The sequence below is a fragment of the Aspergillus pseudotamarii genome, assembly GCF_009193445.1.
Source record: "Aspergillus pseudotamarii strain CBS 117625 unplaced genomic scaffold BDV38scaffold_95, whole genome shotgun sequence".
Lineage (NCBI taxonomy): Eukaryota > Fungi > Ascomycota > Eurotiomycetes > Eurotiales > Aspergillaceae > Aspergillus > Aspergillus pseudotamarii.
In genome coordinates, this window is record NW_022475109.1 from 1 (window position 1) to 24,695 (window position 24,695).

At 48.2% G+C, this 24,695-nt stretch overlaps 8 protein-coding genes across 8 annotated transcripts; 2 read left to right on the top strand and 6 right to left on the bottom strand.

Annotated features, from left to right (window-relative positions):
* The first annotated feature begins 1,285 nt into the window (after positions 1–1,285).
* BDV38DRAFT_227102 (Zn(II)2Cys6 transcription factor) lies at positions 1,286–3,982 on the top strand. Its single transcript, XM_032052874.1, has 3 exons — positions 1,286–2,659; positions 2,776–3,572; positions 3,655–3,982. Exons 1-3 carry the CDS (start codon positions 1,523–1,525, stop codon positions 3,914–3,916), a joined length of 2,196 nt encoding a protein of 731 aa, XP_031907976.1. The 5' UTR covers positions 1,286–1,522; the 3' UTR covers positions 3,917–3,982.
* A 602-nt stretch (positions 3,983–4,584) lies between these two features.
* Positions 4,585–8,289, bottom strand: BDV38DRAFT_262734 (ATP-dependent 3'-5' DNA helicase). Its single transcript, XM_032056128.1, has one exon. The coding sequence runs from the start codon at positions 8,165–8,167 to the stop codon at positions 4,679–4,681; it is 3,489 nt and encodes a 1,162-aa protein (XP_031907977.1). The 5' UTR covers positions 8,168–8,289; the 3' UTR covers positions 4,585–4,678.
* A 281-nt stretch (positions 8,290–8,570) lies between these two features.
* On the bottom strand, positions 8,571–11,072 carry BDV38DRAFT_262738 (uncharacterized protein). The gene is made up of 5 exons (XM_032056129.1): positions 10,588–11,072; positions 10,497–10,529; positions 9,401–10,417; positions 9,034–9,341; positions 8,571–8,975 (listed from the first exon to the last, which is right to left on the bottom strand). Exons 1-5 carry the CDS (start codon positions 10,622–10,624, stop codon positions 8,910–8,912), a joined length of 1,461 nt encoding a protein of 486 aa, XP_031907978.1. The 5' UTR covers positions 10,625–11,072; the 3' UTR covers positions 8,571–8,909.
* A 1-nt stretch (position 11,073) lies between these two features.
* Positions 11,074–12,603, bottom strand: BDV38DRAFT_262740 (Yip1 domain protein). Its single transcript, XM_032056130.1, has 4 exons — positions 12,330–12,603; positions 11,843–12,257; positions 11,607–11,759; positions 11,074–11,545 (listed from the first exon to the last, which is right to left on the bottom strand). Exons 1-4 carry the CDS (start codon positions 12,415–12,417, stop codon positions 11,296–11,298), a joined length of 906 nt encoding a protein of 301 aa, XP_031907979.1. The 5' UTR covers positions 12,418–12,603; the 3' UTR covers positions 11,074–11,295.
* A 1,204-nt stretch (positions 12,604–13,807) lies between these two features.
* Positions 13,808–16,800, bottom strand: BDV38DRAFT_227152 (uncharacterized protein). Its single transcript, XM_032052875.1, has 2 exons — positions 15,752–16,800; positions 13,808–15,674 (listed from the first exon to the last, which is right to left on the bottom strand). Exons 1-2 carry the CDS (start codon positions 16,445–16,447, stop codon positions 14,037–14,039), a joined length of 2,334 nt encoding a protein of 777 aa, XP_031907980.1. The 5' UTR covers positions 16,448–16,800; the 3' UTR covers positions 13,808–14,036.
* A 1,216-nt stretch (positions 16,801–18,016) lies between these two features.
* Positions 18,017–20,684, bottom strand: BDV38DRAFT_227176 (putative C2H2 transcription factor (Con7)). Its single transcript, XM_032052876.1, has 7 exons — positions 20,558–20,684; positions 20,279–20,388; positions 19,961–20,221; positions 19,629–19,873; positions 19,238–19,418; positions 18,542–18,889; positions 18,017–18,153 (listed from the first exon to the last, which is right to left on the bottom strand). The coding sequence occupies exons 2-7, from the start codon at positions 20,313–20,315 to the stop codon at positions 18,140–18,142; spliced, it is 1,086 nt and encodes a 361-aa protein (XP_031907981.1). The 5' UTR covers positions 20,316–20,388; positions 20,558–20,684; the 3' UTR covers positions 18,017–18,139.
* A 549-nt stretch (positions 20,685–21,233) lies between these two features.
* BDV38DRAFT_262762 (uncharacterized protein) lies at positions 21,234–21,634 on the top strand (the record flags this gene model as incomplete). Its single annotated transcript, XM_032056131.1, has 1 exon — positions 21,234–21,634. A coding segment is annotated over exon 1 (185 nt), but the record flags the coding sequence as incomplete, so codon positions are not given.
* Positions 21,635–22,944: 1,310 nt separating this feature from the next.
* Positions 22,945–23,440, bottom strand: BDV38DRAFT_262763 (uncharacterized protein; the record flags this gene model as incomplete). Its single annotated transcript, XM_032056132.1, has 1 exon — positions 22,945–23,440. Exon 1 carries the CDS (start codon positions 23,163–23,165, stop codon positions 22,947–22,949), a length of 219 nt encoding a protein of 72 aa, XP_031907983.1. The 5' UTR covers positions 23,166–23,440.
* Positions 23,441–24,695: the final 1,255 nt, after the last annotated feature.

Below are 24,695 nucleotides of genomic sequence, written 5' to 3' on the forward strand. Positions count from 1 at the left end.
AAAAAAAAAAAAAAAAGAAAGAACGAAAGTGAGAGTGAGAACAGCAAAGTAACGGCACATTGTGGCTGAGGGTGAATTGAGCGCCGGTTCTTCTTGGCTTTTCTGCATAAGAGGAAGAAGCGCAAAGACCACCCCTCCTCCCTCGAACCCATTTGCGTGTTTTCATCTTTTTTCATTATTATTATTATTTTATTTTCGTTTCTTTTCCGTAACCCTTAGTCTAGTATTAGCATTTTTCTTTTCCAATCTAAGGACCCCCTTTTTCTTTTCTTTTCTTTTTTTTAGACTTTTGACTCATGAATCATTTTATGCTTCCCAAGACCAAAGCCGCACATACCAACCCAGGGCCACTAGTGAGATAGCGTTGGGTCTCTGCCCCATAGTATGGGTCCCATTTTTATCTGCTCATATCTAAAGTCTTTCTGGTGCCCCAGACTGTCTGAGGGGGGTTTATGACTGACAATATGACTACATTGGTGTATCAGGGACGCAAGGAGCTTCTACTCACAGGTGGAGGAGGAAACTAGAATAAATAGAAATTAAAACAAAAAGAAACAAAAAGAAAGAAAGAAAAGAAAGAAAAAGAAAACGGCCGTATCAATTCTGAAATGAACTTAACTTCATAGATAGAGAGCTATGGAGGGACAAATCTCCTCCATTTAAACCATGATGCATGGCGTCGTTGGCCGTGAGGGATCTGCTGAGTCTCCATCGTCGGAGATGCTCTAGAATTGGCAATCATTCGATAGAATGGACTAGTAGAAGATCAGTGGGAGAGAAGCCTTGGGAATTTAGTGTTATATTATAGTATAGGATAGTGTGTATAGTGTCATTTTGAATCGTTGGAACTTGAGATGGGTTGGTTTCCGATTAGGGCAATAGAGGCGGTGGTGAAGTCATTGTCACCTTTATTTTTTATTCTTTTTATAATTATGATTATTTCTCGGTCTTAATTTTTATTTTAATTTTTACATTTTTTTTTATTATATGATTTTTTTATTTTATTTTGATTTCCATTCTTCCTCGATCCTTTCCAGTTCATACTCCGTACATACACACTCACACTAGTGATCCTTGGATTTGACTTTTTGGACTCTCCCCATCAGTCTCACTAACGGCATTCATACCCATTTCCTTCTGTTGACCGGAACCATTTTGGTTGTCCTGGATGTCTCCAGCGGAGTCACGATTCCACTTCATCCATCTTTCCGCTTCCTTTCTTTCCGATTGTCCATCCTTCTCGAAGACGCTTGTTTCAACTTCCTCCCCTCCCTCCCCCCTTTTCCCTCCCCCCCCCCGTCTTCGGCATTATATATAATCAGCTATTTTTAAATTAATCATTAATACTACTATCCTTCCGCCCTCTCAGCGAGCATTCTCGTCTGGATGATGAGAGTGGCCAGCGTCCCCATCCTGCGGTGCCGACGAGCTCTGAGTTGATTAGATCATTTCTCTTCATGCCGATCTCGTCATCACCAATCCGATTGATTGCGTGGGTGCAACTCACCAGGCCTCGGTCACTATGGCAAACTCATTCCCGCCATCTCAGACGCCCTTGAACAAGCTTCTCCTACATCCGTCACAGCACCTGAACGAGTCGTCGGCGCTCTCCGCCTACTCCATCCTGGGTCCCGGGCAATATCCGGAGAGTGTCGCTCTGTGGCATAACCCTCCTACCCAACCCCCCTCGCAGTCGGGCTTGTCAGTAACTGCCCCGCCTGCTTCGTTTGCGCCTGTTCCGAAATCACAGTCACTGCTACAGCCCATCCCGGACCAGAAAAAGCACAAGCGCACCAGAAGTGGCTGTTTCACATGTCGAGCCCGTCGGATCAAATGTGATGAGACCCGTCCCGTCTGCGACAGATGCCGGAAGGGAAATCGCGACTGTGTCTATCCCACTCCGGGCACGAGCGGCTCTATGGCCTCGGCCGGATCCCGTTCCGGAGCTAAGTCCAAGGCACCTCGGCCCCAGTCGCGCGGGAGTGATTCATCTAGCCACGTGGAAGCGGACGACGTACACATCCTGGAGCCCATCGCAGATGAGGACGAGGAAGAAGAAGGCAGTGTGGGGTCTAGTTCACGTTTATCGCCCTCCACAGGTCCGAGTGGGACCAGAACCAAGCTCGACCTTCGCAACAAACGTAGCACACAATCTTTAGCCAGACGCAAAGCGAAGCAACAGCCACTCGCACTTCTAGCTACCTCGGAGACGCCGGGATCTTATAGGGAGGCCAGCAGTTCGCCATCGACCGAGGCGTCGTTGAGGCTCGATTCGGCGAGTGTGCGGTCGGTCAGCGTCGGCCTGAACCCTTATGAATCCTTTGCAGTTCCCAACACCGCCCATCTACCGGAAGATGTGCGCTTCTATCTCAGTTTCCATCAAGGGTATATGACCCCTCGGCATTATTTCATGCGGAGAGATGGCGACCAATTCGTCCATCAGAGTCTCATCGAATTGGCTCTGCAATATGACCCCCTTCTCTATGCCGTCGTCGGCTTCGCTGCCTACCATCATTGCGTTCAAACCGGCAACGGGAAGCTTTATACATTTCTCAAATATTATAACATGGCACTAAAGTTGTTACGGAAATCGTTGGCGTCAAGCGAAGAGCATTCGGAGGCGACCCTGATCACCGTTTTGGTTCTCACCACTTTTGAAGTAGGTTTCGCCATCATAGTACCGCCATTATCATACTTTCCCCCTTTCCCCACTCATCATCTGCCGCTAAAGTACTCTCTTCTTGCCCACGAGGAAGCTAATTTGGAATCCATCAGGAATTCGTCGGTGACTGGGTAAACCTAATCGACCACCATCAAGCTGCTCATGCATTGATGCGCGAGCTTTTGAGCCCTGAATCCATAACCACAAACGAGCTCCATAGTCAGATATTCCCTTGGTACGCTCGCTTTGACGTGGTAGCGGGAATATTAGCTGGAAATGAAATGGTCCTGGGCCGGGAATGGTACATCGCGAAAGAAGATTACGATGCTCAACAGGCCGCCAAATATCCAGGGGACGCAGTCAAGCAGCTCAACTTAGCCGCGTCGATTAATCGTCGATTCGGGCTAGAAATGGCGTCGTTGTATGCCAAACTGTCACGTGGGATGATTCCAATTGACGAGTTTATCGTTCAAAACGACCAGCTTGGTCAGACCCTTGAACAAATACGGGAAATCCTGGAGAAGTTCCACAATTCGGAGTACACTGTCTGGCAGTACCCAAACAGACAGCCTTTGACGGAAGAAGACATTGTTGACCCTTATGTCCCTGGCGGCATGTATCGGGGCCCACTGTGGGATGTGAATGTGGCATGGATTGATTACTATTCCACCAAAGCCATGTTTAAGTATCAATCACTGCTCTCTGTGAGGCAATCGTCGCCGTCAGAGTTGCAAAAGTTGGCTCTGGAGCAATGTCGGCTAATCGAGGCCATCGAGAGGTGGCCGGAGAAGGAGAATGGATATATGTTTACCTACAAGAACAGTATTGGAATGGCATGCTTGTTTACCCCTAAGGACAATAAACATGCCATGTGGGGCCGAAAACGGCTTGCGCTGTTGGAGCGCAACGGGTAAGTTATTCTGATATTTCCTCCCCCTTGGACACAATATGTACCACAGAAACCAGATAACTGACCGTGCATTGGACTGTAGGTATCTGATCCCCCCGAAGTTCCGGCAGCTATTGGCCACTGTATGGCAGTCGCCAGAGATAGACCACTGGTGGCTCCCTAACGACGAAGGGTATCCGGGTATCATCCAAGAGGTGCGGTCTATGACGGAGGAACGTTCCAATAACCCGCGTGATAATTTCCGCGAGAGTGTTCGCAATATGAGGTCACTGTTCTGGAACATTAGCTTGGATGACTCCTCGAGCTCGAATAGCTCGTCTCCTGTGGAACAGGAAGACCGATGAACAAGGTCACGGACCCGAAGCATCTGCATTGACAATAACACTTTCGAATGCTATGAGCTCACTCTCGAGTCCACTGTGAATTGTGGCTCCTCCATCTTGAAGACCAGCAGAGGGCTCTGTAGAGCACACCTATCAACCTTCGCGACCACGACTGGTACTTCGCCATGTCCTAGTATAGTCCAACGTTTCTGGACATTTTCTTAGCTTCCACGGAGTGGAGGTTTCCATGCTTGGGAGGATGAACTCCATCCCAGCGAAACACCCCCTTGAACTGATGACAGGATGAAATGTCTTTTCCTTAGCCTTTTCACTTATTTTGCTTTTATTAATCCATATACCCATTGAGCGACGTCTTATTTTCGTTCACGACATGCATTACAGCATTATCTTTGTGTTCGATCCTGGAGATGATGGGAACAAAACGAAGAAGATCCTTAAGAAAGTAATATTATAATATTGGGCATTGTGCTATTGACAGCCAGGGATACGGGGACATTCGCTTATCCATGGATTTCATACCATTTACTCGCATTTGCATACAGAGGGACATGAGATATACATATATATACCCAATTGAAGCATGAGCCTGTCTACATTCAGTGGACAATGATATTAATCTATCACGATTTCCTTCGAATTTTCCTACCGTCGTACAATGTCCAGCTGTAGTACAAGTCTTACATAGGTTCGGCAGACGAAGTAACAACAAAAGTCACTCAACGTCGGACAATCTCATTATCGACAACAAGTATAAACGTCAAGTCACCGAATCCGCACCTCCTGAGCCGGGACAACCGTCTCCAATCCACCGGCCAATTCCCCCAACCCATCCTCGCCATTCACATCCTCACCCCACGGCAACGAATCAACATCGACCTCCCAACCAAGTAAGCACCTCAACACAACCCCCGCCCCAGCTTTACTCATCACCTCATTCATCTCCTTGCACCGTTCATCGCAGACACACTCAATACATCCCTTCGGCGTAATACACTGACAAGCCTCGATCCTCGCCACCGCGCGTCGAAGAAGTACATCGACGAACTCGAATGCCTTTCCTGCAATTCCAGACCCACAAGACCCGCCTTTAGCGTCATAGAAAGTTAATCGTGCGGGTCGTTGGCGAGCCGGAGGTCGGAGAATAGTCTGGATATTCTCTTTCTCTCTGCTTCGGGCTTCGACGGCGACTCGTAGATTCTTGCCTAGTTCCTTTTTCGCGACTTTGCATTCTGTTCGCACGTCGCCTGGAGAGGAGATTACGAATGTAGGGAGGAGCGAGAGGACGGCGTGTTCGGCAGCGTGTATGGCAGCCGCGATGTTAAGGTGTCTTGATTCGAGGATTTCGAGGGCCCGTTTAGGTACATCGAGCCACATGCCTTTTGTAAGTATATCAATAGGCGGGTTATCAACCGCCACCGCGTCGAGGACACGACCCCGTTTATCGATCTTGAAGAAGCCGTAGACGACGGCGTGAATGCGCACAGCGCCGTAGAAGGCGCGCGAGCTTGTCGTCGGGCTGATCTGTCGTATGGTCTCCGTTTCGATGGGGTCGATGTCTGTGTAATCGCGTTGCATGGTGTTCCAGTCGACGTGAACGCGGACGACGCGCGCAAACCGGCTGTCTGGGTTGAGTTCCTTGACGAGGTATGTTTGGCCCTGGTGGAGGAAGATGCCGCCTTCGTAGATGGTGAAGAAGGCGCGTGAGGCTTCGACTTCTTCGAGGACGATGTTTCGGGCGTTAGTCGTGTCGATGACGGCGAAGTGTTGGTCTTCTGTGTCGCGGATGGAGACGCAGCGGGATGGTTGTGGGCGAAATCGTTCGTGGCAGTGGTAGAAGCCTAGGGCGTCTTGGGTGAGGCGTGTGGCGGCGAATTTGGAGAGTTGTTGTCCGAAGTAGATGCTGTCTTCGTTGGGGCGGATGGGCATCTCGAATGCGGCGCATTGGACGTGGCCTTCGAGGATGAGTTCGTTGGCTAGATCTACCTGGAGCTCGCAATTGGGTTTGGTGAATAGTTCTTCTGGGTTTTTCATGTAGTATTGATCTGTGGGATATCTGTCTCCGACGAGCACAGAGAGGGAATCCTTGTTCCTGCGGCCGGCACGGCCGCTCTGTTGGCGTAGGTTGGAAATGGAATACGGGAAGCCAAGGGTGATGACAGCATCCAGAGAGCCGATATCGACGCCCAGCTCGAGGGCATTGGTCGCCACGATCCCCATTAGCTGGCCCTCGAACATTTCCTTTTCGATCTTCCGTCGATCTTGCGGACTATATCCGCCTCGGTAGCCCATCACCAAGCTACCGATCTCTGGTCTTTCGAGGGTTTGAAATTCAGCCCGCACGGCCTGTAACAGGACTTCGCATAGCTTTCGTATCCTACAGAATGCTATCACTCTTGCGCCTCTCAGGATTAGCTGGCAGAACAGTCGTGCGGTTTCAGCGACGCTATCTCCACGTCCTGAAGTAGGGTCGCCGGGGTCTTTGAAGGGTGTGTTCCAGCATATGAACTCTTTTCGGCCTGAGGGAGAGCCGTCAAAGTCTATTAGTTTGACATCCTCGACACCGAAAATTGCCTTCATGTGGCTTTCCGGGTTTGCCATGGTAGCTGAGCACGAGATAAACCGGACATGGCGATTCCCCACAGCTGCACATATCCTGCGTAGTCGCCGCATGACGAATGCAACATGGGACCCAAAGAGACCGTTGTAGACATGTAGCTCGTCGACCACGACGAACTTCAGGTTTTTTAGGAAAGTACGCCAGGCGGTCTCCTGTGGTAAGATTGTGATATGCAGCATATCTGGGTTCGTGAAAATGATTCGCGCCTCGTCACGAATCATATTCCGGTTCTCCATTGGTGTGTCGCCGTCGAATGTCTCGACCATGGTATGTTGCAAACCCTCCATGTACTGCAGTAGATCCTTCATACTGCGTCTCTGATCTTGGGCCAAGGCCTTCGTGGGGAATATATACAGTCCCCGGCTATTATGATCATTTTCCAGCTCATGTAGCATCGGAACTTGGTATATCAACGATTTACCAGAACTGGTCGAGGTAGAGACAATGACGTTGTGACCCTTGTACAGATGATTGATTGCTTCCGCCTGGTGAGAATAGAACTGCGTGATACCCCGTGTGTTATACAAGGCATTGACGAGATTCTGGGAAAGCCTAAACGCCAACTCTCCGCAAATAGCGGGCTGAGCGTCGATCACCCTATGGCCCTCTGGCACGATCTGTGCTGTATACCAATCCATCTCACGGATCTCCGTGATGATCTCTGACATAGATTTGCGCTCCTTGGGGATCTGCTGTGGCAGAACACTCGCCACAGGCACCGCATTACCTTCAACTGGAGGTACAGGGATCCAAATATCCTTTTCCCGCTCGAGTCTCTCAACTGGATCAGTACTATCGTCTTCACACTGTACTAAGAAAGCATCAACCGCGTCCGTGAACTTTTTATTCCGTTTCTCGATCAATGCGAGCATCTGCTTCTGACTGTAGACTGGCATCTTCAGATCTTCATCCTTCAACTTGCGCATGGTCTTTGCGTCCTCGCCGGACTTGGATCGTTGAGTTTCCCTTTTTAAATCACCATCTATGAGCTCGAATAAGAGAGCCTTAGTCTGTGAAGATGGCTCCACATTACCATCGCCACCACTATCAAGCTCATACCTCCCATGCCGACCATACGTCTCCACCATCTCCTTATCTCCGACAGTCATCACTTCCAACTTCGCCTCATCAACATACTCAAACCGTACCGCCCGTGGCACAAGAACCCTCACCCGCGCAATCTCCTCGACCGTCAATTCCTCACCCATCTGAGCCTGAACCGCCTTCTTGATATTCTCAAACGTTGTGGCGAAGTGCTTCCGCGTGCAGCAGAATGTGTAAACTATATTCAGGGCGCGATGCGTGCGTGATAGTTTCTTAAATGGTTCGGGCCATGGTGCAGATGGAGTGCGTTCTGGTGGTGGGGTTGTTTTGGATTTGGGTGCCCTTTTGGCGATCTTTTTGGATGCCGGATTTCCTTTGGGTATATCACAGGCATTGTCGGGTGTGGATGTTGTTGATGAATCTGGAGGAGTTGAATCTTGGGCTTTTTTGCGTCGCTTGGCTTTGGTTGGTTGTTCTGGGGTTATGGTTGTTGACGCGCCATCGTGGTTTAGAGAGCTGTTTTCGACAGGTGGTTTCTTCCGTTTGGATACCGAACTGGAGCGGATTGTCTGGGGTTTGGCACCGGCCATTTTGGTGCTACATTGTGAAGTTTTCAATGCCCATAGATGGAGATATGAAGGTTTGGGTCGGAGGAAGCACGGGATCCACGGTCGTCTTGAGGAGACGAGACGCGGTATCACGTGGAGATAAGGATGTAATGTTACTGGACTGGGAATAGTGGGTTTGGGGATCTATGAGCCGGAGAAGTCGAATAGTCGAAGGCTCTCTTTGAAAAATCGGCTTGTTAGTCATTGACAGCGAAGTCCCATATGATAATAGAAATAGGTAAGAATGATCGGATTTGTACCCTCTATTTATGCACGCAGGCAGATCATCTTGTTACATGCATGACCCAGACCCACTCAGAATACGACAGCGGTCTGCTTCTGAAGTTGAATGTACATTTCCACATTACCCTGAGGTGATCAGAACTTGAACTGAAATAATTGATGGGTGTATTAAAGAAATAAGATAAGTGTACAAAACGAATGCAGTGGGTGTATATTCATAGGTTAAGAAAAGAAAACCGTGTACGTCGAATGAGACCCCGGTGCCAGCTAATGTAGAGCCATGCCCATGGCTCCATCCAACACTCCAGTCAATATAGACTCCTCGTATGAAATGCAGAATGCCAGCCCATCTTAACCTACTACTGTAAGGATGCAGACGCTCGCCTCTCGAACCGAAGTGCCCTTAAAATGCGACAATTACGTTCCAAAGCATTGGTATCCGGGTAATTGTCCCCTGAGGACTGACTCCTATGTAATGGGCTTACTGGTGCTCCAGCAGGTCACAAACAATGTGATAGAGCTCCTTAGCAGAATCTTCGCTTGGCATCTACATCGTGTTAACATCTTGTTCATGTAGAGATCTAGCATGTTCATATATAACTTACCCTCAGTAAGGTAGGGACCGATCGGCCTTCTTCCAGACTTGCTAGGTGAATCTGCTTGGACTTGGGTTCGTTGCCTGACGCATCGCCAACCTTCATGCCCTTGAAAATTGGCGTGTTTAGCATTACGCGTAGAACACCGTCAGCGCGCATGATCAAGCGAGCAGCTTTCTTGTCCTCTTTGCCATCGGTAACCTTAACATTAACCTTGAAGGTGCCAATTCCACGCTCCTTCCACTCTCCGTTTGAGAATTGGAAGAGTTTTGCCTTGGTTGAGAAGTAGGTCGTTTCTTCTTCTTCACCTGTCTCGACTGTTTCGGGAATGTAGTCAGTGGGGATTGTTGAGAGGGATTGGGATGGGACGACGTACTCGGTCGTTCAAAGAATCTTTCATCTGTCTTCTCCTGCTCGAATTCTCCAGGAGCAGTATCAGCTTCTTGATCCTTCTCCTTTGCTTCTTCTTTGTCCTCTTCTGTCCCGAACGGTTTGCTCTTGCTAGAACTGCCGAGAATACCGGCCCCCCCTGGTGCAGCGAAGCTGATGAGACCGCCCTTTGAACCGGTAGCCCCAAACCCACCGCTGAACCCTGAGAATCCGGAACCCAAAGACGCAAACCCGGTGGTGCCGGCGGCACTCGCGAATCCGGTAGCGGATGATTTGCTAGCTTCAGTAGTAGTCGCTGACCTAAAGACGGAAGTGTTCGAGCCTCCTATGGCGCCAAAAGGTGACTGCTCGGAGCTAGCAAAAGCGGCCAGGCTCGAAGCAGCGAATGCAGATGAGGATGTGGCAGCCGGCTTCGAGGTTTCTTCCTTGGGCTTCGAGGCACCGAGCGAGCCGAAAGGCGAAACAGCAGATGTGTTTGCAAATGCACTCTTAAGCGGGGCCGATCCTCTTTCTTCGGAAGCGTCCCTGTGTCGCTTCTTCTCAGGCTCCCCTGCAGTCGTCTCAGAGGCGTCATTTTCTGCGGAAGTCTTACTGTCATCGACGGTGTTTTCGGCCTTCGGCTCATCTTTATCCAGCTGGTCTCGGCTTCTCTTCTTCTTTGGGCTCAGGACTTTTCTAGCGATGTCCGTGGTCTGTGTCTGCTCCCCCTCTGCATCGGGCGCATTTAACGAAGTAATGTCCTCATCCTCATCAGCCTTAGAGTCGCGTGACCTCTTCCGTCTGTGACCATTTTCCTCGTCTACATTCTCGGGTTGATCCTCGTCGAACGATCGCTTCCTACCCCTGCTACTCGAACGGCTATTTTCGCCGTCTTGTTGTTGTTCGGTGGAACTGGCGGTTGTCGAAGCGTTCGGGGCCGAGGTGATGGACGTCTCCTTTAGCTTGTGGCGAACAGGGCGCTCAGCGTTGTCGTTATCGGACGCTTGAGAATCATCCGCAGTGGCTGTGAGCAGTTAGACAAAGCGCACTACCTGCGAGTCCCGACGCCCGCAGGAGGCACAGGCTTCAGAATATTTGCGTACCTTGACTGTCCATTGGGTCCACGCGAGCATCATCTGTGCGATCACCACGTCAGTTTTTCAGCCGATACTTTTGCACGACAGTGTAATGTACCCTTCACCCCAACATTATCTCCCGAGTCAGTCACCATGTCGTACACTTTTTGGTTGTCTCTATAGAAGTTGAAGCGGAGGTCGACGAAGAGAGATTTGCACAATCCAACGAATGTGGGATGTCTTCCCGGGCTAGAAAGGTCGCTCCTCAGCTGTATGATCGACGTGGGGACGACGATCTGATCAGGTGGTAGGTACTGTGATGGTTGTTGGAGGACGTCTGGTAGACGAAGGACTCCCAGATGCCAAGTTCTAACGGTCTCAGCCAAAAAGCGACCGAATGAGGCAGAGATCCAACTAGTGGGAGAGGTGCAGGTCGAGAAGCGGCCGATTCGTACCAACGAACGGGTGACGACAAACTGCTTTGTTGTTCGTCGGCAGTCGTCCGGTCACCGCCCCGCAGTAGCCTTACTACTAGTTAGTCCATCTCTCGGCACACTTTTAATCTGATAGAACAACAACAACAATAGATCGAGGATAAGAAACATTTCTCAATTGGATATCTTAGCATGCAATAATCTAATACACTTGGGAGAAACAAACAAAGCACAGCTTCAAGGAAACAACGGTGGGATAAAAAGAAAAATAAATCAAGTGGTAAGTAGATTTCACACGCCCGTTACCATTTGGCTTGCAGCACTTCCCTTTTATCACAAAGGCTGCTTGATTTCCGAGCTATTACATCGCCAGCATCTCATACCACCTCTTCTTAACTGATAAAGCAGAGACAACCGATCGCAATGTAGAACACAAACAGTGGGTATACTGCGATACCGACCCGATTCTTGAGCACTCCAGATCCACCAAGAATGCTGATACCCGCCGCCAAAGACCATGCGATCAAGACAAGATATACCGGTATCCGCGCAATAGTCGGCAGGCCAAGCGCACTGAGAAGGGCAGCAATGACGAGAGGGAAGAGCGTATAGCCGATGATGCAGACGGACTGGAAGAAGGATCTAAGAACACACCATCAGTAACCATTCCCGGGACCATCCTAGAAGACATAGGTGCACATACATATTCCCACCTAGCAGCTTAATCTGTAGAGTCACAACCGCTTCTCCAATCCACACGATACAGAACACCCCGGAGAAGACCAGGTCTGACTGATCTCCCTTTGCGCGCATTGCCAGGAAAAAGCTCAAAAGCAAGCAGAAAATGAGCGGACCCCTATCAAGGCGGTTCTTATCAGTATTTCCTAGGACCAAGAAGCATTACGTTAAGAAAGCAGCACGCTGCCATTAATCACTTACCAGAGATCCCAGTCACGTAGACCTTCACTCATTCCGCCTTGCAAGACAGTATCGGCGTCCGGCCAGCGGCCCACGAGATTCCTCAGACCACCACCACTACCAAACCCAGTGGCCTCTCCTCGTTCGGCCGCACCACCAATGCCTCCTCCACCCCGCTGCAACATCCCACCCATCAGGTATTTGGGCCACAAAACCTGGCGCATCTTCTCCCAGACTGCCAGTAGGTCGCGCGACACCGTTTCCCAGACCGTTTCATCGATGGTGTTCTGAGCGGCGCGTCGATCCTCGCCGGGGATTGAGGATGTCAGGTAATTGCCGGAAAGGTTTCCACCTCGAGAGCTCGATGCCTCGGGTTGGATATTGCCTCTTAAGGGAGTGGTGTCGGTTTCGTGTAACGGGTCATCAGCGTCGATGGCTAACGCGCACAAGGGTCAGCGGCAGTCAACAAGGGGCACGACTCCATCCGAGGGGCCAGTGAGAAACACACCATCATCAGCTTCAATAACATCATCATCAAGAATTGATTCATCATCGCGCAGATCCCCGTGGGGATGAGTATATGATGCGCTGGCCATGGTAGATATCGTTTGTTATAATGAGACGGAGTTCAATCGCGGAAAGAATTTAGCACTACAGGAGCATTGCTTATTGATCCAGATGCTACCAGAGCTACCAGAGCTACTGGACTATCGAATGCACCAAGCGTTGGTCGCTAAGCGCAAAAGAACTCGGCGAGGAAGTATGAGATGGGGAGGTAGAGGTCACGATATGAGCTGTCTCGTTCCTGGGAGAGGCTACAGTGGCATAATGCACGTCTTACGTACGCGGCACGGGCTGAAAGGGGAAGGCGGAAACGTGTGGTTCTTATCACTGAGTTGTGATATCAGAATGTTACCCCAACATCAACCTCCAGCCTGAGCTACTACTAGTATATAGTGCAGTTTAATGACTATATCCTGAATTTGACATAACAGCAATGGTTTCTGACGTGGTAGGGAGGCTAATTTCGTGACCAGACACTTGACGTAATACACAGAAGCTGCCAGGCAGAGGATGCATTTGGACTAGAACATAAAAAAAGGCAGAGTAGTCAACAGTCGACCAACTTACAAGCCTTACTTTAAGATCATAAAAGTTGCCGCAAGATGATTCCAACAACATACTGAACATGTGCCCTTCGGAGAGGAAGTCGACAACCCGGATAACAACCATCCTACGGGTTCTTGTCATCAACCTCTCCAGTTACCCAGAATGTATTGGTGGCCTCGCTAAATGGGCACTTGCTAAATCACTCAACACTAGTAGCCATGGTCCGTTTCGACTGCATCCCTCAACCGCTTAAAGCGTATCTTATTGTGATCCACCGTTTGTGAAGGCATTGATTGCATCGTAGAAAAGACATACTACTCTTCAAGCAAGGTCTATATTCAAGCATCTTTCTTCAATGACACCCTTTTGACACATATTTGAGCGAGTGGATATTCAGAAAGCCATGATGAATTCTAGTTGGTTATTCTCAGAATCACAGGTATGGTATAGATCATTCGCGGCTATGGACCTTGTTTCCCCGAGAAAGTGTGTGAGGCAGGTTGATCAAATTACTGGTAGATTACCTGATAAGTTGTAACACGAAGCACTAGAATGTCATCAGTGATAGTTTGGATGTCTACCTAGTACATGATGCTGACTCCGGGTACTTCCCTAATGCTACTACATTCCTTGACCATGGTGTAACTTAAATTGAGATACAACTGTATTCAGTGTTTGTAAAATCACCGGAAATTATTACATTCTATCTTCTATTATGTGGTCAGCTGTTGAGCAATGTGCAGCTCGCTGTTTTTTCAAGAAGAGAGAGAGAGAGAGAGAGAGTAGCTGCTGTAACGCTTCAGTTATGCAGAAAGCTTCAGTCTCAGTCAGAGTATGAATATCCCGGATCAATACTACTACGGCGGTTATAAATCAACTAACAGAATTGAGATGTCTTTTATATATAGGAATATCTATTATTACATGAACATTGCCGATATTTGTACATATAAACCACCTCATTGCCAACCATGATAGTGTACACTGAAGACTATATACCAACGCCTGTATATGCATGCAAGTATGAGGTAGTATCAACCATCAAACAAGTCATAAAACTATTAATTGTGCGGGCTGCAAGAGCTCCCGCTACTCGTTGCTGAACTCAGTCAATATCCAAGGGATCCTCGGCAACATTCTGATCTTTGTAGGCCAGAACCTGTTCGGAAGTCGGAGAAACCAGAGTATTATTGTACTTCATGGCAATCTCAGCGTTGGAATATTTCCTTAAATCCCGGGAATCTTTCTTGAGTTGGGCGCGAGTTTCTTTGGAAAGCAGCTTCGAGTTCGCTGGCTTCAAGATATCGTCTATCAAACCCCTCACCGTGGCTAATACCTTGAGAGCTTCCTCTCCGGAGACGGCATGCTCATCAGCACTATTAGAGCGAATACCGCGGCTGCTGGCTGGAGCTGGAGACACTAGGCCATGCTCCATAGCTTTATCGAGTTTGACAACGCAAGGGCGCAGAGCTTCAACAGCGGTTGTCTGTAGATTAAGGCGCAACTGCTGGCCCATAGCACTCAGGCCACCGGCCGGTCGTTTCCCACTCCCGTCGATACCGTTCAATGACATAAGGAGTTGGGGGCTATTACCCAAAATGCGGACTAGGTCGAGGTAAGCTCCCAACGCCTGAGGGAAAGGAAGCACAAGTGACGTCTCCATGAGATGAAGGAGCCCATTGGCATTTTTAAAAACGTTGATGTTTTTGCGATCACGAAGACAACACGCAAATGCGATCCGGAAAGACCGGCCCTCCGTCATTTGGGCGGGGACCATCTGGTTGCGTATGACCTCAAGGGCAATGCGACTGGAATGACCAAGCCGTAAAAGTCGGAGATATTGATGGTACGTGCCTCCGTCCGGCTCAATCTTATAGTGGGTGTCTTCCAGGGTAAGGTGCTGCCAGTAAGCCTTTCCAGCACCAATTCCCTGAGTCATACTTAAGCAAGCCTCTAGGATCAGTGAAAGTTCTCTATTTCCCACAGAAATAAAAGAAGGTCCCGGGCCAACGATAGGGTCAAACACGTTTTCAAATGTTTCCTCTTCCTCTTCCTGCTCGAGCTCCTCTGGCTCCGCCTCCGATGGTCGATACAATGTTTCACTATCATCCACGAACGGAACATCTTCCTCTAAGTGGCTTCCTCTGCTCTTCTTTTGTAGTTTCGAAGAGGGATCTGAAGGCTCTTTGGCGAGAATTGGAACTCCGGTGACTTGATGAATCAACGCGAAAACGTCGTAGCAACCCCGATCGGTAGATGCTTCTAGGAGCAAATTTGCCATCGCGCTCACAAGGAGGTTGTCCATTTCGAGCTGCCCCTTCTTCCATCGATAAATAATATCGGACCATATCCGTTTGCCTTCCTTGACACCTTGGGCTTTCCTCGCAAGCATTTTCTCCACCTGAGAGGGTTTCATCCGTTCTACATCCGCATGGGCTGCATCCGAGATAGCTCTCAGGATGATACTGTATGTCGTGCAGTCTGGAGAGCCTGGCCCGTCTTCAGGGAGTTCGCCAGCGACCCGCCATAAGCTGTCCATATTACGATGGCGCGCACAGACATTGAGCATCGCATTGGTGTGGATAAGGTTTGGCGTTACGGTTGAATTGGGTGCAAAGATAGACCTGTAAATAGAGAACGCGGTCTTGACAGGGTGGACGCCGGCGTCCCTGCTTATTCTGCACAGGCCATCCAGCATGATTGTGTACGTCACTGAATTAGGCCTTCGTCCTCGCTTCTTCATCTGCAGATTGGGAGTCCATTGTCAGCCCTGCTGCCAGCAAACACGCAAATCTCACATGAACAGTAGTAATATCTCACCTCATTGTAGAACTTAAGCGCGGCCTTCGGGTGGTTTTTCTTCATACAATACTCCATGAGATGATTCCAAGCCACTGTACACTCCATACGCTCTCTTTGTGCCGTGCGGACCAACGCCACAGCCAACAGTACATCATTGGCATTCAAAAGCCTTGCGACTCGGTCGGACAGCGCCCGAGGGTCCTTCAACCATTTCAACTCCATTTCGACAACTTTCCCAGAAACTTTGACCGACATGGTCCCATCCAACTCCTCCCGAGTCTTCGGCGAAGTGCCTGCCTTCGCAATCGAGAACAGAAGGTCATCGTGTGTAATTCCTTGTTTACTTTCCAGCAACTGGTCGGGCTCTAGAAGCGTATCTTCATACTCTTCGCTCGCAACGACAGGCTCCGAATCTTCAAACTCCTCACTCTCAGCAACGGATTCCGGATCTTCAAGCTTTTCGCTCACAGAAACAGGCTCCGAATTCCCAGCACTTGTAGCTTCAGAATTTGTAGAGTATCGTTTGGCGCCAACAGGTAACCTCCAAGCACCAATTTGTCCTGGCGCAATGCCTCTCGGAGCAGGATACGAAAGAGAAATGCCCCTAGTGCCTCCCGAAACACCTCTAGACCATTTAGAGCCGAAAGATAATCTCGTTAACGGGCAGCTCTTAACGCCCGTCCGAAGAGCACTAACATTGGTGCAACGAAGCATTTAAAGAGCGGAGACCGATAAATCGCCTCGTTACCCAATTACAAGATTGAAATCCAGCCGTCCTTCGCGTATCACTTATCTGTCCCGCAATATGATTGTCTAGTAGGCCTAAACCGACCTCCGCAGGCTTATTGCTGAGCAAGGAAAACTTTTCGGCAGGATAACGGGATCGTGAAGGGGAGGCGATAATGGGTGGCTACAGCGATATACAAGGTAGCGAAAAGAAGGGTGATTGGTAAAAAAAAAAAAAAAGAGAGAGAGAGAGAGAGAGAACAATAATTTCAAAGGTGCAAACCCAAACAGCCTCTGTGGCAAGCAGCAGATAATAAAGGCTGATAAAAAAGGAAGGCGAGCCTGTCTCATGGATGCGCAGTTCTTTGATAGCTGGACAAATTATCGCTGTATCGTATCGGTCTGGTCAACGCTAGTTGAAATGAGGTTAGAACTTTTTGGAACCTTTCTGGGAAAGTATCTCCGCTTCCGCCATGTTTGGCCTCAGGCCGCAAGGTCTGTGGCTCGTATCCGCCTCAGGCATTAAACACTAAACACTCTTTCGCCGCTAGTGGCGAAGTGAACCACTAGACATGTCACTGAGCAGTGACAAGATGCCCTACTTCGTCTTAGCTTCAATAGATAGTTAGGGAAATAGCCGCTAGTCGACCAACATCTTGTTTCTTATGGCAAGCCTCTCGGGGCCTAGGGAACCCCGCCAAATCATAGATAACCTAAAATCAAACCATGTGGTGCCTCGTGGGTAGAGAAGGTTCCGAACTTACAGATCTACTAGCCTAGTCTCATACCTTAGCAGTTTAACCTTACATTGTACATGCTTTGTACAACGTACTAGTAATCCTGGCTGAAATGGTCGCACCACTAAATCTTAGCCCGCCATTTCTGATGCATATTACCTGTTAAATTCAATGATCAGCCCTACACCAGTTCGCGTACCCGGATGTGCTAAGTTTATACCAGGAGTTAGCTTGGACAATAAGACTACATAGTCGTATTGCAATTCTTGCTATACATCTTCACTAGTACTACACATATATTTATATGTATGTTCACTACAATACGCTTTGCTTCAGGGTGGGAGCCTCAAACTCAATCGACGCATCATTCCTGCATCACCAACCGAAGTACTGATTTAACTAAGGTATTTACGGTTTGGAAGAGTAGGAAATAGTGAATCTGAAGGCGCACTTTCCGTGCAAATATGTCCACAATTATTGACATGTATCGTAGGTATTCAGAAGTTCATAAGAAATGCAAAAGAGGAGAAAGTTCCGAGTTGCGTGGAAGACTGTAGCCACCATTCCATGACCAGACGAATAGATAAACAAAGGCCATGGACCATAGAAAATAATGCACAGTTTAGGGGACCAAAACCCAGGGTAACATAAATTTGGCCGAAGCAGGGAGGACAGTCGAAGACGAAAGCAAGGGCCATAACAAATAATTCACATACAGAAGAAAGGTGAATTTAATAGAAACATGATCTGCATAATCCACAGGGAATAAAGCGCATGAAGAACAAACGGAATCGAACAAGCGAAAGGTAAAGAACATCAGCTAATGCAGATTGCCCCGCCAGACATCTCAAATCACAATCCTATAGCCGGTATTCGCGAGGGAAAAATAAAGATGGGGTTCCCCGATAAAGGAGATTCTCTCCCTTTTGTCAAGCGATCTAATTCAAAAAAACATAACTGGGACAGAAGCGTAAGTTGCATGGCCACTCTTTTTGACTGGAGCAATCAAGGCCAGGAAATGGTATCATGTGCGCAAGACTTTAAAGAATTAGATCCGGGGGTGGCGATACACGATTAGGAGAATTTGGTATTAGAATATTCAAGCTGAGAGAAGAGAGGGAAGGGGGATATCTATTGCGGGTAGCTGGTCGATTGGTTTTCTGCAAAGCCATCCTCGATCAGCTACAACCCGTACAACGATAGACCAGAGGACCTCTCCTCCCGAACTTTCCTTTATCTCTTTCTCATGATGTGTTTGGTCATGTCGAAACATCTTTTTTTTTCTTTGGATTCCTCGTGGCCCGGTCCTAACCAATAATGCAAACACGAAGGACTGACTACTTACGTTGCTGGTATACTTGACCGCTTTGGCCATAAGGCGAGTGAGGGTAGTTTGGAGGATAGGCCATCTGTCCGTTGCCCTGATAAACCATGCCACCGCCAGGAGCTCCATACTGACCAGGCACCTGGCCGTCAGCGGGCTGATACCCGATCGGGGGCAGTTGAGGACGGACACTGCCCGGGTAGGCGGGAGGTTGACCGGCCTGCGCCGGATCGCCAGGGCCAGGGGCATCAACTTGGTTGGCTTGCGCAGCCTGAGCAGCAGCAGCACGCTCACGTTCCTCGGCGGCCTTGCGCTGAGCCTCTTCCTCCTTCTTGCGAGCCTTCCACTCTTTGCGAATTTCCTTGAATTCTAGGAAGCCTAGTTAGCCCTATCTCCCCATAATGTGTTGTAGTAAAGTCCCCGTAAGGAAAGACTAAGGACATGGGAGCAGCTGTAAGCGACGTCACTGGCAGGGAGGACGGTTTCGGTTTTAGGTTAACCTCCACACCGGCTCCTCACGCTACTACGATCCCGCCGCGCTAAAGCGGTGTAACTCGACTAGCGCGTGGCACCCGCACTAGCCTAAATGAGGTATCCGCGACCCCTCCCAAAACACAAGGAAATCCAGGAAAAAAAATCGCAGTAATGTCCCCCAGAAAACCCTCCCCTCCACTTAAAAAAAAAGAAAAAGAAAAAGAAAAAGAAAAAGGGACATACCTTCAGGAGTTCGCTTGGCTCCATGAGACTGCATGGTAACGTGCGCGTTCAAGTGGTTCAGTGTGCCATATGCCTTTTCACAGCCATTCCATCCACACTTGTACATACGCTCGATTTCCTCATACCGACGACGGGGTCGCTTATGCTGTTGCGCACCGGGGATCGGAACGAATGAGTATACCTAAAAGTTTCCAGATGAGCCTACGACCATTGACAGTATAACCCCGAAAATAAAGGAGAAAGTTAAAGATGAAAAAAGCGCGCCGCTAGCCATCCTTAACCCCAAAAGAGGCAGGCTGACAGCGGCCCCCACTTCTGGAGGCGTCCAAGACAATAATCAACGCTAATGCGTAGCCTTTGGAAACAGACGCCAAAATCATCAAAAACATACCTGGCCAGGGCGCGGCCCTGCGGTCGCAGCAGGGGAGGCGGGACCAACCGTTGTGGCAGGAGTGGTATAAGGTCCAGGCAGACCGTGCTGATGTTGACCATACCCATGCGACCAATCTGGACGCGCATACATCTGTGGAGGCGGCGGAGGAGGGTGACCTTGATACTGGGCCATGTCATGACCCTGTGGCTGATAAGGCGAGTAGGGAGGAGGATAGGTGGGGCTAGAGGCCGCGATTGAGGGATCTATAGGAACGTCCGCGTCAGACTTTACGTTCGTGTGATTGCGATGGTCATTTTGCAGCCCATCATGGAGGGTATGCATAGACGGACTTGTTGCTTGAGCCATACCTGCCGCACCACCGGCCTGTGTGTTCGGCGCGTGATGGTACTGGGGCGGGCGGGCGAGGTAATCAGGATAAGCTGGAGAGCGCGCGGTTGGTGGCGGCTGATTCAGACCGTAGTCTGACTGCGGCGTGTTGGAGGAGGAAATATTGGCGGCGGGGCGAACCTCGGGTTGCGGTGTGTATTGAGGATTGGGGCGCACCTCAGGCTGGGGCGTGTATTGAGCAGTAGCAGCAGCAGATGCCTGGTCTGCAGCTGGAAGTTCAGAATGGGGCGCGACAGACGGTGGATATGGAAAGTGCGAACCTGACTGCGCGTACTCCGAAGCCGGTCTGTTGTCCATATAATATACTTTGCGCCGTTACCGGATAAATATCCCTGACAAAATCCTCCAAGCTAAAATCTCGCGTGCCTGTCTGTAGACGCGTCGAATAACACAATGAGCTTGGTGAACGTGATAAACTTGGGGTAAGATGCGCCGATATGGGCCAAGTATGAGGCAGGGGGAGAAAGTTTGGTTCAGATCTCTGAACAAGATCCCCGTAGCGTGAATACTTCTAGGGATCCTTCCTTGTTGTCACGTACTATTTAGTGAATTGATATTCCACCGTGTGAGCAATGATCACTTGACCTGCTCTTCGCAAATGGTGGTTTGTTGGGAAGAAAAGAGGGGAAAAGAACAATTCAGGTAAAGAAAAAAAAAAAAAAAAAAAAAAAAATAAAAAAAAAAAAAAAAAAAAAAAGAAAAGAAAAAAAAAAACAAAAAAAAAAAAAAAAAAAAAAGGATAGACGCGTGAGACTAAAGTGAAAAGAGTCACACTGAGAACACCACAATTCAGAAAAACACCTGGATTGGGTATTAGGAGTCAAAAGGGTAAAGGATGAGGGTGTAGTGACTCTTCCAGACGGAGATGTTGGATCGCGATGCTTAATCGTCTTAGTCGCCTCTTAGGGTGACGGAGAATGCCTTGCAGGGTGGCGGTCGACACAACAGCACGAGGAACCAGCGGGAAAGAAAGAGACGGTCCTGTCCTGCGCTCGGGCAAGCTTGGGGGTAGAGGGTTTAGAAAGCAGCCAGGCCAAGAGCCAAAAAGTAGCGTCGATAGCCTAGCACCAACTAGTAGAAATGGGTAATATAATAAAATAAAATAATTTAGGTCCCAGAATCCACTGCTTAAACGGGTGATAGCGCGAAGAGCGATGTCTCGATCCACGAGTGGCCACACAGTAGTACAATCACCCTAAAATCGAGACGGAGGAAAAATAGTTCGACTCGACCCGGGAAAAAAAAAAAAGAGAGACTTGAGCAGATGAGGCGACCTAAAAGGTTTTTCGGACGGACAAGCAAAAAAGAGGCTTTTCGGCAGGAGGAAAAATCGCAAGTTAGAGCACCTCGTGGGATCCGTGAGTGCGGTGGAGCGGCGCGTGGGCCCGTAATTTTTCTTTGGTTCTCTTTTTTTTTTCCTGCCAACAAGTTTTTTTTTATTTATTTTAATTTCTTTCCCCTTTCCCCTCTGGAGAAATGAGTAGAAGGTAATTGAGGAACAAAAAAAATGAAAATAAAAGATAATAAAAATAAAAATAAAAATAAAAATAAAAATAAAAATAAAGTAACAAAAGGATGAGAAAGGTAATGAATGGTAATATCGTAAGAAGGGGGGGCGGTTCTGGTATTGTTACTAAAGGGAACCGGAAGATTAATTATTATTTTGTTTCTTCCTCACCCTCTTCTCACTCAATCTCTTTCTCTCTCTGTTTCTCTTTTTTCTTTCCCTTTCCTTTTCACCCCTCTTACCCTTGGGAAAGAGTATTGCTGTCGCGCTTTGTGGTGACGGGTCCGTTGCCAGTACCTCGACCCACTTTTTCACAATGAAATACTATCAGGCCCCAGAGACTTTTTTTTTCAATTAGTATTAGGAATTATTTTTTCTTTTTGGCCCCCTTCCCCTCAGTTGTTCACCTGTATTGTGCTTTTTCGTGACCCGGTTAAGCTTTCCTTGTGTGTGGTAATTCTCTTTTTTTTTTCTCCCCTTCTCCCTCCTCTTTTCTATCTCTCCTGAAGGCGGAACACTCCGCGATAGGGTGGCGAAATTAATTTTATTTTTTATTTTTCCCTCTTGGACACCCCCCCCCCCCCTTTTTTTTTTTTTTTTTTTTTTTTCTCTCTTTTTTGAATCCTTTGTTATGTGTATTTTTTCCTCCCGCCCCCTTGGGAATTTCTTCCCCGCTCTTCTAGCCGTGTGGTGGTGTGAAGGTGTAACAAAGCTTTATATCAGAAGTAGTAAAGAATCACTCGATATAGTAAGGGGTGAATTTTTAGAGCTTGGATAGTCTACCCGCAATTCGGGACGGACGGTGCTTGTCGAGTTTGGTCGTAAGGAGGACCTGGTGAACCTAGCGTATGCGCCCGTGGGTACTAAACCAAGATCGCTGGCCAACGTTCGGGAAGCGTGGGTAGGGGGAGGGTATCAAGGCCTTAGTGAACATAAATGAAAGATGGGGCTAGGAATGGCGTGCCCGAGGAACGGCTTGAACGGTCTGGGATTAGGAGGCCCCGATAGCGCCAGACTAGTGTAAAAGAGGGTGTAGCGCAGGTCGGGGGAAACGACCACCTAGCGCGTGCAGGGTCCACGGAGGAAAATCCCAGAAAAAGTTTTAGGGGGAAAATTAGGAATGGTAATGGCGTTTAGATTAAATCTCGAATAGAATAACCAATAGCATTCGGGGCAGATTCAAATAGGATATTGACAGGGCGGTTGATGCCGGTGATAGCTTTCTTTGCCTGCTGAAGGCACTTCGGTTAGAAGAGAGTTGTTGTTTATGAGTGGATGAGGGTAAGGATGGGTAAGCATAATATAAATATAAAAAATATAATAAACAAATAAATAAAAAAAACCACAACAATGACTGGTGGGAAATCAAAGAGGAAAGATACTGTAATGTCACTTGCAAGCCTGTCACCACTCATACTACCTCACCCAACCCCCCAGGTTGTGCTACTCTTACCAGCATATTTACAGGTCTCTCTGCCCAGAGAAGAGGGGGAACAAAAACCTCCCAACCGAAGTATGATGGCACATGTGCCAATGAAAACCACAATTGCTAGTGGGGTCAAGTCTTGACCTTCACGACCACTGGCCATCCTATATTTGCCCTGGAAGGTGCATTTCCCAGTGTTCCAAGGCCGCAACATCGCGCCATCTTCTGTTGCATCTGATCTCGTTATTGTCCTCTTCCTCCTGCCAATGCAATCCTGTAATATATCGTATGTATTGGCTGTGTAACCCGGTACGCAACTACTGCGGGCTAGTACCTTTCACTGCGCAAGTCAGGAACGCGTCTGTGGAGAACACGAGGGTAAGAAGCCCAATCGAGGTCAAGGGAGAATTCACACCGTCGGACATTAGGTTTCAATTTCCAGCTACGCTAATTGAATATGTATTTCACGTCGAGAGAGATTGATGGTCACAATAGGCATGATGATCAAGGTCATCGACCTCAGTATTGGGTACGATACAAACATCTCTTTTATGAAGGCGACACAGAGAGAATCGATAGGTCGATTATGACCTCAGTTTATGCAATGAAGAAGTCAGGTGAGAGGGTGTTGAACGGTAATGGCCATAATTATTACGCCATTCCCGTAATGAGGACGTACTTTTGCAACGTATTCAGTATCACGGTACGTAATAATTACCTCCAAAAGTATATCATTTATCTCTCTTGCCAACAACCTCAAGTTAAAGGAATTAAAACAAGTAGAAAAATAAAAAGAGAAGAGAACTGTTCTTTACATATTAAGTTATAGATATATCAATTAGATAATTACACAGTAGAAGGAAGAAATCGGAAAAGGAGAGAAAAACAGGACTAGAACTCAGATTGAATACTTGATATCTATCAACCTAGAGATGTTACAGGATTTCGATAGGTTACCAGCAAAGAAAGAAACGAGCTCGGGGGTCAATTGCCCTAGCAAGATACCGCGCTTCTCCATTATGCATGAGAAAAGAAGATAGTACTACTCCAACGTTCGTAGGACGTACAACCTACATTACCTACTTAGAAACGCATAAGAGCGAAATATCACTGGTGATCCGAAGTCACCTTCAACTAGATTACTTATTCAAAACAAGCCTATCTTCAGAACAGCAGCCACCGTGGAAAACGAAAGATAAAATAAGAAAAGTTTCGGGAGGTTGTCCTCGATAGGGAAGCCATGCGCAAGGTAGGAGAAAAAAGGAACGCGAGCAATGCAAGGCTCCAGTCTGGGAAAGGTTCTCCTCCTGGGCAGGCCAGACGGACACATGTTGATTGGCGTCTTAACTGGGCCGTACCCCGCGCAGGCGGGACCCAGACAACATCCACTGCCGGTGAAGGACAAGAAGTCAAGAGTCTCCTGGTTGGTGCTAAAGCTTGATAACTCCTGTCGAGACCAAGGTTGCGATTATCTGGATATTAAATCATCCCCTATTCTTGTTATTACTATTATTCGATTTGATTTTATAAACGAAAAATAAAAACATAACAAGAATATGAACAAAATTGTGTTTATTATTTTCGACGTGATTATTACTCAATGCGTCCCACGGTAGAGGCACTGAACAGATAATTCCAATCATGCGATATGAGCACCACGGTGGGTCCTGGGAGACAATAGATGTGGTGGATTAAGAGCTGATATCAATATGGAATACAAGCCAGTACTCCCCTTTGGAAAATC